The 10,291-nt window shown below is 43.9% G+C and overlaps 1 protein-coding gene across 1 annotated transcript in view; it reads right to left on the bottom strand.

Moving 5' to 3' along the window:
- Window positions 1-662: 662 nt before the first annotated feature.
- LOC136747585 (neuron navigator 2) overlaps window positions 663-10,291 on the bottom strand; it is a 115,620-nt gene continuing 105,991 nt past the window's right edge. Inside the window, exons 27-38 of the mRNA XM_066700528.1 lie at window positions 9,975-10,128; window positions 9,150-9,309; window positions 8,815-8,912; window positions 8,580-8,675; window positions 8,259-8,427; window positions 6,765-7,000; window positions 6,421-6,575; window positions 6,069-6,140; window positions 5,512-5,708; window positions 5,242-5,360; window positions 4,822-5,025; window positions 663-3,537 (exon numbers count right to left, since the gene is read on the bottom strand). Coding sequence (XP_066556625.1) covers window positions 3,412-3,537; window positions 4,822-5,025; window positions 5,242-5,360; window positions 5,512-5,708; window positions 6,069-6,140; window positions 6,421-6,575; window positions 6,765-7,000; window positions 8,259-8,427; window positions 8,580-8,675; window positions 8,815-8,912; window positions 9,150-9,309; window positions 9,975-10,128 — 1,786 coding nt within the window. The 3' untranslated portion in view covers window positions 663-3,411. The remainder of the gene's footprint in view (window positions 3,538-4,821; window positions 5,026-5,241; window positions 5,361-5,511; window positions 5,709-6,068; window positions 6,141-6,420; window positions 6,576-6,764; window positions 7,001-8,258; window positions 8,428-8,579; window positions 8,676-8,814; window positions 8,913-9,149; window positions 9,310-9,974; window positions 10,129-10,291) is intronic.

Below are 10,291 nucleotides of genomic sequence, written 5' to 3'. Positions count from 1 at the left end.
GAACAGTAAACAGGTCTTCGCGATACCAACGCTTTCCGCACCCAAGACAGTCATCCATCAGTATGACAAACAGTATCTGATGCTTCTGCTAATTACTTACCAAAATGGCCCTCCGGATCTTCATTAAGTTGAACAATCAATCTAAATGTAGCCATTCCTTCAAAGCCCTTCAGTAGTGCCCACAATGCCCGTTCACCCACACTGATGACCTTTAACCTCCCAAACTCCTACGTTGCAGTTGGCAAAGCCAGTCAGTTCTTTGAAATGTATTAAACGCCTGGCTTTAAAACAAAAACCGAAATGTCACTGCTGAGTGTCAGGTTTGCAGGCCCTGGCGGCTCCGGGTTCAGGAGGCCCGGCCGGCTGGCTGTGCGTCTCTGTGGGTCTAATGATTCCTCAGTGTTACAGTACATCCCAGCTCTGCACACACACCTAAGTCTTCATATCGATTGTTACAATCTGTGAAGCTGGGGTATATTACTTTGGGTTAACTCTTCTATATACATATTTAAAAGGCACTATCGATTATATGGTGTTTTAATGAAATGATGAAAACAGTGAGCTTATGTTTTATCCTCAAAGAAAGTGCTGTTATGAATGTTCAGCACAACATTTAATAAATAAGCATTCATTTTATTGAATCATGAATAATTTAAGACTGGTACAGTGATCAGATTTATTCTTGAGGGGGGGCTCACATGATCTGGGACAGTCCCTTAATGACAAACTTGAAAGAACAGGATGAAAACAGACTGTACACAAAATACTCATTTCCTAGTTCTGTTTAAAAATGGCTAGAAAAATTCATCAAAATGCAGCACTGTAATCAAATATTTACATTTCTATGTTACAAAGAAAAAAATTTACATCATAGAGAACACATTCATTAACAAACTGTTCTACGTTTAAAAGACTAGAATCAACAGCAACCGTCCAGAAAATTTCAACATCCAAACTTCCATGAACAAAATAAAAATAATGATATCACAAGTAGACAAATGGCAAAACACATCATTGTAGTGCTTGCATCAACTATACTGAACAAAACTTTCCCAAAATGTACAGAAAATGCTAGTTAAAATACAGACAAAACTTATTCACATGTCTATTTACTTGCTGTACAGTTCTTGGCAGTTCTGGATACACGAGGAAACTATTTGGCTTCCATTTAAAATTCAAGATGAATGTTGCATAGGATTCAAAACTAAGAACACTCAAAATGAACAGCGCCAACGGTGAAAGGAAATGGAAGCATTGTGAAGAAAACAACTGAAGCTATAAGTCATATTAAAGGGCGCAAGTTTAAAAAGCACTTAATCTTATGGCTTTCTAAAAGGGATTAAAACCCAATACTTTTATTATTTTAAAAGAAATGTATAAAAATTAATTTGCACATTCAGCAACCACACAGACATAAGCACCTTGAATAGCAGTAACTCTTGTCAAATGCAGGGCAGTCGAGCCCAAGCCAAATCGAGAGACGCCACTTCAGATCACAAAGGTCAGGGCGGCTTCATCGCATTTTTCCCTCTTTTGTAAATCCAATCCAGAATAACGACAAACAAAAGCCATGAAATTAAGCAGCCTTTTACCTCACCATTCATTTTAAGTAAAGTTACTTAAAAACAAAGCAGCAAAAAACATCAGTTGTCACATTTCATGCAGTGATTTCATTCCATCACTATTTTAAAAGAAAAAAGAAAAACAAGCAGGTCAATGGCATAAACTTTAAAGGCTCATGAGGTATAGGAAAAACCCCTTCTTTCAACTAAGCTTTTTTATTTTCTTTCATAAATCTGTACATCTTAAAAGGGGGCATCGACTGAGCACCAAGCCAAACTTTTATTTTCTTTTCTTTTATTGGCTTTATTCGGAAGGATATCTTTGTCTTTCAGAAGTGATATTGAAAATAAAAAGCAAACTTGACACCCTTGTGGTTTCAACACTACTGAAACCACGACCATCCAGTTGGAAAATTAGCTGCGAATCTGATATGGATCTGAAAACATCACTCTCGTTATCCCTCCTAATGCAGTGAAGCAAGCTTTTGATATCAAGAAAAGGTCACAGCCTCGAACCTATGAATTGCAGAATTCCAGGAGATGATGGAGATAACAGCCCTGTATTTTAATGTAAAAAAAAACAAACATCCAAAAAAAACAAAACGGCACTGATGCACGTTAAAACAATTATTACAAAATAAGTAAGGCATCGATTTGAAGTTCAGCACCGAAAAAGATGTTGATCAAAGCTTGGACTGGTCATTTGAGGGAATGCACCTTGGAACAGCAATATGCATCTGATTTTTTATTGTTGTTGTTGCGTCTGCTTCCATAAAGAAAGTGCTACAATGGAGGTGTTTCGTATCCTTACCCAAGGAACAGGTCATAATAACACTAATGGTGAGTGCTTAGAGAAGGAGAAATACAGAAAACTGTTTTCCGCTCACCCGTTCGAACAGATTTAGCCAGCGTTATTCAATAGCAATGCAACTGATCCAATGGATTATTTCAAATGTTAGAACCTGAAATGCAATGTCCACCCAGACAGGTTTACACCCATACAGCGCTGACAGTAAACAATGTCCCTAAGGAGGATTTGTAAAACATTGCATTTTGAATACAAAGATTCTCTTTATAGGAGATATTGGCTTTGAGAGGTGTGGAAAACACCCAGCTTCAACACACCGCGCTTTAAAACTTTTCTCTTCCTCAGTTAGCAACATTGGTCTCGGCTCGGGTAGCCGGCACCGGGGAAGAGTGGCCCGAATCTGCGCTGCTGCCGTCGTGGTTGACATTAGGAGACCTCGGAAGGGAGACAGACTCATTGACCGCCAAGCTCTTGAGTCTAACAGGGGCCTGGTGTGTGTGCAGGGAGACGGGAGCAGGAGTTGCAGCTCCCCCTGCTCAATACATCACAAGGTGGAGCTTGTAGCACCATCTGCAGTTGAGGACAGCTCTGCTAACGCTGGCGGGGAACGTCCAGCCTTCATTGGTTGTTTGGTTCACAGCAGCATAGGCGATAATTCTTCTGGTTCGATGGTCAGTACTCGGCACAAAGCTTACTCATCAGCATCAAAGCAGTTTCTTGCGTGGGAGTTCATGTACACTTAACATTTTACGACAAGGCCTGCGAAAGCCTTTTTTTTTTTTTGCTAATACACTGTAAAAATAGAATAGTGCAGTTTCATTTTCCTTTTTTTTTAAACTTACAAAAAGACATTTCTTCTGGGTTACCCGCACCCATTTGTCAGCAAAGCAATAGTTAAAGTGGCTTGTTCTTGTAGTTGTGTTTCAATACAAGGAGTCACATTCTGTGTATTGTTTTTCAATCAAGTATTTGTTTTCTTGAATAGAATAATAACGAGAAAGAAAAAGAAATTAAAATAATAACACGGTTGGGAGAGCGCGATCACAGGGTCGACTCCAGGGACGAATCCAAGATGTCATCGTGGTGACTGTTGCTGTTGGAGTCGCTGTCGTAACTCTGGGGGCTGGAGCAGTTGGCCGCTTCTTGCAGTCTCATGAGCATATTCATCTGCAAAACAAACCGTAGCATGAATAGGCAGAAATGTGGACGCACGTCATCAAAAGCATATCCAGTTCCTTCTCAAAACAGCAACAATTCCTAAACACATAACTAGGTTAAGAGTCTCAAACACAGGAGAAACAGTACTTAGAGACCTAAAGAAATGAGGGAAATTATTTACAGGCCACTAACTCAAATATTCCAAATGACACTTAGAACAGGGGATGTGCCAACTGACTGGAAGACAGAAAATGTCATACCAATCCACAAGAAAGGGGACAAAACTGAGCCAGGAATTACAGACCAATCAGTCTCACCTGCATCACCTGTAAAATGGTGGAAGAAATGATTAGACAGAAAATAGAGGAGCATCTTAATGAAAACCATATTCTTGGAGATAGTCAACATGGGTTTAGACGAGGCAGATCATGTCTTACTAATTTATTGGAGTTTTTTGAACACGCAACTGCAGCTGTAGATCACGTGAAAGCATATGATATGATATACTTAGATTTTCAAAAAGCTTTTGATAAGGTTCCACACCAAAACTGATCCTCAAATTGGAAGCTGTAGGCATTCAGGGTAATGTAAGTAGATGGATTATGAACTGGTTGATGTACAGGAAACAGAGGGTGTTGATTAGAGGAGTCGCTTCTAACTGGAGTGAGGATGTTAGTGGAGTTCCACAGGGATCAGTACTAGGGCCTTTGCTTTTTCTAATATATATTAATGATCTGGACTCTGGGATAGTTAGCAAACTTGTCAAATTTGCAGATGATACTAAAATAGGTGGCTCAGCAGATACAATCTCAGTAGTATATAATATTCAGTTGTGGGCCGACACCTGGCAGATGAAATTCAATGTGCTAGTTAGAGCTCATCTGGATACTGTGGACAGGTCTGGGCTCCACACTTCAAGAAAGATATCGCTGCTCTAGAGGCAGTTCAGAGGAGAGCAACCAGACTTATTCCAGGTCTGAAGGGAATGTCCTACTGAGAGACTGAGGACCTGAACCTTTTCACCCTGGAACAGAGGAGACTACGTGGGGACTTGATCCAAGTCTTCAATATCATGAAAGGCATCGACCACATCAAACCAGAGGAGCTTTTCCAGATCAGCAGGGACACACGCACCCGGGGACACAAATGGAAATTGGGCTTCAAGGCATTCAAGACGGAAAACAGGAGACACTTCTTCACACAGAGAGGCGTCACAATCTGAACAAACTCCCCAGCGATGTGGCTGAAGTTCCTGAATGCTATGTGTTACTCTTGGGTCGGCGTAACACTGACCAGGGGATCGCCCTCAGCGTCGCTCTGGGGGACCTGCTTGCTGGTGCCGCCCTCCCGGGTCATGGTGTAGCCGTCGAAGCCCACATCCTCGGGCCGCAGCTGCAGGAGGGGCGGCCACTCGTGCTGCTGGGGGCTGGCAGCCCAGGGGTAGGTGTCCATCACCCACTTGGCAGGGTCTTCCCATGGCGCTCTTCTCCCGTACAGCTGTGAGAGACATGGCAGGTTTAACAATCCGGACTGTGGCATCACATAGTCAACTTTGATTTTTAGATGTGTGTTTCTGTTGGTCTTTTGTGCGTTTGTTTAATTGAGCACAATTCATCCCATCTTCACATCCTTATTACCCCTGTTTTTGGGGTTAACTGAACTATTCTAAGGGATGAAGTGGATACAGATGTTAAACTGAGAGCAGACACTCACCTGAAGCCCCTCCCTGACTGCCTCTAGCATGTAGGGTATGATAGAGTAGTTCCACAGGTCGGTGAACCACACCCTGGATCCGTCCACGTCGATTGGGCATGAGAGGAAGAGTCGGGGACCTAAGGGGAAGAATCGAGTTAAAACATCAACTACAGCTTTCAGTGTGAGATTATAAAAGTCCAGGAGAGATGGTTAAACCCCCGTGTGACCAACGGCTTTAAATTCAAGCCATATGCCCAGTTAACGTGCAAGAGGCCCAGTCTCTCTCACCGATGGTGACATCAGAGGAGCTGTGAGCTTCCAGGAACCGGTTGAGGTGGTGCCAGACTCGGGGAATCCACTCGATGATTTTGACGAGCTCCATGTTTCTCATCCGGCTGCTGATCTCCGTCTCGATCAGCTTTCTCCTCAGGAAACGACCCAGAAAGCCCTTGACCGGCTCGGTGTGATTGGCACACAGCACCCACCTAAGGGAGGGACACCAATCCAGTTAACGCACAACAAACATCTTTTATACATTAAAATGGACAGAAAAACACATATTCTTGAAAGTTTGTATCTATTTATCTATGCATGTATCTCTCTATCTTCAATTCTTAAATGATTTGGTACAGGCAAGTTTGATGCCATATATTTGCATGTTACTAATGACAAAAATGACTAAATAACGCCCCCGTGTGGATAGAAATTAGAACTACGAGCAGCATTATTTTCATCTATAAATTGAACTCAACGCAAATGTTCAGATCTCAACATCACAGTTTGAAAAAGGTTTCACAGCATGCCAAGACAACGACAGGCGATCTATGTATGGATATGCACATTACCTGAAGTTGTGGTGCAGCTGCAGATTGGGAGTCGAGGACGTTGCCTGATTCATCGTGCCAATGATGTAGGGGCTGAACAAAGAACGAGAATGACATCATATGTACAAAAGACACATAACAGTAATTTAAACTTAAAGTAATTCATAGTATTAAAGTACAAATCTTCCACATTTTATAAGATTTTCCTTAGAGTTATTCCTATTGTATTGCATCGCAGGGGAAGGCAACGCAGTCCTCAAAGTTGGAGCGGTTTCTGGTTTCCACTCCACCTCAGATCTTAACTACTGAAGTGGAATGGCCTCGTCGCATGTACCGGACAAAGGAAAGGGCAGGCTGACGGAGGTCCACTCACCACTTGTGGTACTTGCAGTTGAGCAGGCCGTTGAAGATCTCCCCCAGCGAGCTGACGTGGTGGAGGTTGTCCAAGATCACCACCAGGGGCATGTCCACCGCATTGCGCTCGCAGTTGCACTGGTCAGCCAGGTTCGAGAGGTACTGCCGCAGCTCCTGGGGCAACACACACAAAAAACCGACATCACACACAGCCGCAGGAGCTCAGAGCTTATCATCAATGTAAGAAGGCCAAAAGTTGGAGATTTCAAGTTCCATCCACAGAAGAAGAATCATGCTTATAATGCGCTTCTTTATCTCAGACACTCAGAAAGGAAAAGGCTCCAAGCACAGGAGTCAGCCTACCTTGCTGGACTTATGATCCACGTTGAAGGTAGCTACGATGCCATCAGTGAGCGCCCTGCCTTCCTTCAGCACCATATACTCCGCTAGCCGGTTGGCCAGGTAGGTCTTCCCAGTGCCGCTGGGTCCAGACAAGATGATGCGCCGGTGCTCCTGGAGCAGAGACACGTACCTCTGCAGCATGGGCTTGGGGACGAGTGTCTCAAACACCATGCAGTCCTGGCTGGTCTCTGAAATCCCTGCAAACGGCAACGACAGAGCGGGGTCAGCATCTCGGCAGACACAGCTGCTCAGACTGGACCTGTGATACAGCAGCCTGATCCGCTGGTGCTCAGGACTCTGGGTAATGTGCACTTTATTCAACTGTGCTTCCCTGTGCTGCTGTGTACTTCCGTACTGTATGTACTTCAATTGTTTTACAGCCGTTTGTCCTATGTCCCCCCCTCCCTGTGGCACATAGCGAAGACTCGACTGTATTATATCTGGGCTTGTTACCTTACTGAACCAGGGTGTCTGCTTATTATAGTTTGTATTGATTTTATTACTGCACTATTATATAGCTTTACAATACTTGTGTGAACTGTAAGTCGCCCTGGAGAAGGATATCTGATAAGAAATAAATACTACTACTACTACTACTACTACTACTAATAATAATAATAATAATAATAATGAACCTTACACCTGTAAGAATGATCTCTTTCAACAAGCTTCCATATTATTAAAAAGAGCTGTGCAATTTTAACCGTGTTCATGCTCTGAAAACAGCTTGTGTGATAATTGTACATCCGTATGTCCGATAGTACCAAAAATACATTTTTTTTTTAATCTCTCCAAACAAATACGTATTACCATGTAATCTAAGTCTCCTTTCCTCACCGTATCCTTCATTTTCCTCGTGAAGGATTTAGAAACTGTATAATTATGAACAAGACTAACCCTAAATCAGCACCAGTACGGCATATTTAGATTTAATGGCATCAGACTGTAGTTTACAGACGACCCACCAGAGGGAGACAGACTCTTGTTAAACCAGGAGCCGTGGAGTGCAATAACTCTTCGCTCACCAGTGTATGAATGTAAGAATCATGTGTTTTAACTTGATATATCGCCACGAGGATGTACTGCAGAACTCTTTTAAATCCACGAGAAGCTCTGTAATCTGTCTCTCAATCACAAAGTCTCCCACTAGCAATTTTCAATGTTTTCAAAAGAGAAATATCTGTCAGCACATTGGTGCTTGTGAGATATTTTTAGTGTGTGTGTGTGTGTGTGTGTGTGGGGGGGGAGGGGTGGAGAAAAACCCATATTAGAGAATCCCTAGAGAGATAATAAGTTACGGCTATCTACATGTCAACTATGCCTGTAAAAACACGTAAATAATAGAAATCAAATCAAAACAAAATCCATAACACAAAACAGCCATGAGATGATTGAAATTGCACTGAAGCTGCAAACACTAAGTTTTAAAGAGCGGGACAGTGCACTGGACAGTACCTTTCAGGGTGACGGAGATGGTGTTGTTCTCTCCCACCAGGTATCCGCAGGGCAGAAGCTCGGGGGTCTCGGCGCCCCCGGTGCGGTGGATGTCTCCGATGCTGTATCCCACCACGCTGTCCGAATTCAAGCCCAGCTGACTCACTGGGTCCACGTGAATGATGTATTCCTGGGGGGGAAGGAAAAGGCAATCGTGTGACAAAACTGCTTCAAAACCACCTCCTAGGTGACTAGGTTATAACACAGCAAGTCTGAGGGGATCGGCTTCATGCTGGACTCTTTACACCGAAACAGAGACAACTAATTTTTCTTCCTGGTTACCTTAAAAAGACGCCGGACCACCCCGTCCAGAACATCCCACTTGGTTTTGCCACTGACTCCGATACAGCCGATCAGGAAATGCCGAGGCCTGCACTCCTGTGAGGAAGACGGCAGTTTAGCATATTTAAAAATAAAAAAACACATCGACACATGAATAAAATAAAACCGGCCCTCGGCTTGGTTTAAGGCAACATGTTTTGGGTTCTTTCCCCCATTTGCCGGCAGAGTAACTCACCTCCTTCCACTTGAAGTCGTCCTGCAGTCTCACCACAATCTTCACGTGCCGCCCTTCCTTGCGAAGTGCCCCGTCGCCGTTGTCGTCCAACAGCATGTCTGCGGGCAGCAAGGAAACGCCATGACGCCATGCCTTTAGAGGGCACCCTGACAGCATAACCCTCGTCTTTGCCTTTAACCCCAGTCTAAACAGAACCCTGGCCCTCGGACAAGTCGTACCCTAACGGCTGAGCTGTTTCCGTATCCTGTCGGCTTGGGCTAGGGTTAGGGTACGACTAACCTCATGCAAACGACCCCATAGCAAACGTTCAGCCCAGGTCTCAACGGCGGACTCACCCAGGCTGGTGGACTCGGTGAGGTTGAGGCTGTGCTGGGACAGGCCCACAGACTGGCGAGGGGATGAGGAGATGGACACCTGGGAGGGGACCCGGCTGCAGCTGCCCTGGGTCTCGGACTTCAGACGGTCGTTCTCGGCTTTCAGCTTCTCAATCTCTCCCTGCAGACAAACACAACGGGTGTGAGAGGGCTTTCTGAAGCCGCATGAAAGCTGAGTTGTTGTATAAGACAGGTTCAACAACACAACATATCAAGATGGCACGGAGATGTGAAAAAACAAACTGCAGGATTATTAAAACAGCCTGCCGTTTGGCAATTTGGATATCAACCCTATAATTAGTGGTGTGACAGGCAGCTATAGTACAGTGTTTTTATCTAATTGTATTTCTCAGCACATTAAAAAAAACAAGACTTAAAACCCAACAAACTAGAAATACAAGCAGGTTTTCAGGAAATGTTTTAGAAATGTATAGGGGAATAGATAACTGGAAATGCCCTTGTATTGCATTGCAAGTGAAGACATTTCATTTAATGATCTTACCATCTTACAATTCTCTATTGAACTGATTAAATAACTAAATATACTAACAGTTGCATTTAAAACTAGATGAGAGTTCACCGTTTGTTAAGATCCTTTTATTATAATAAAAAGTAAAAATGACAGTTGCTCTCTCGTGTCCTTCATAAATCTTCCCCCGAGAGTCATGTTTCTCAGGTAAACAGAAAAACGCCACCCCCTTCCAGCACATTCCAGCTCAGGTCTTTGGTACCACCGTCTCACTGACTAGAGGGCCATGCTCGTTCGTCACGGACCCCGGGCCTCACCTGCATCCGGTTCATGGCCTCTCTCAGCTGATCAAGCTGGTGGGCCGAGCTGAGCGCCTCCAGCCGGATGTCCGTCAGTTTCATCTCCTTGTCCCTGAGCTCGCTGCGCAGCTGCATGATCGTTTCGGCCTCGCTGTCCGTGCACTCCGAGATACTGCACAAGACGACACACAGTTACACATCGCAGCCACATCACACAGTCAGCGCCAATCAGAACAGAGCTGCAAGAGCTACACCTCATTTCATACAAACATAGAAAATCAGGCATCTATATTTAAACTGTAAATGAAGGCATTTCTAAATCAAAATAGAGTATG

Source organism: Amia ocellicauda, chromosome 4, assembly GCF_036373705.1.
Source record: "Amia ocellicauda isolate fAmiCal2 chromosome 4, fAmiCal2.hap1, whole genome shotgun sequence".
NCBI classification, from domain to species: Eukaryota; Metazoa; Chordata; class Actinopteri; order Amiiformes; family Amiidae; genus Amia; species Amia ocellicauda.
This window is presented reverse-complemented; position numbering and strand designations above follow the sequence as displayed.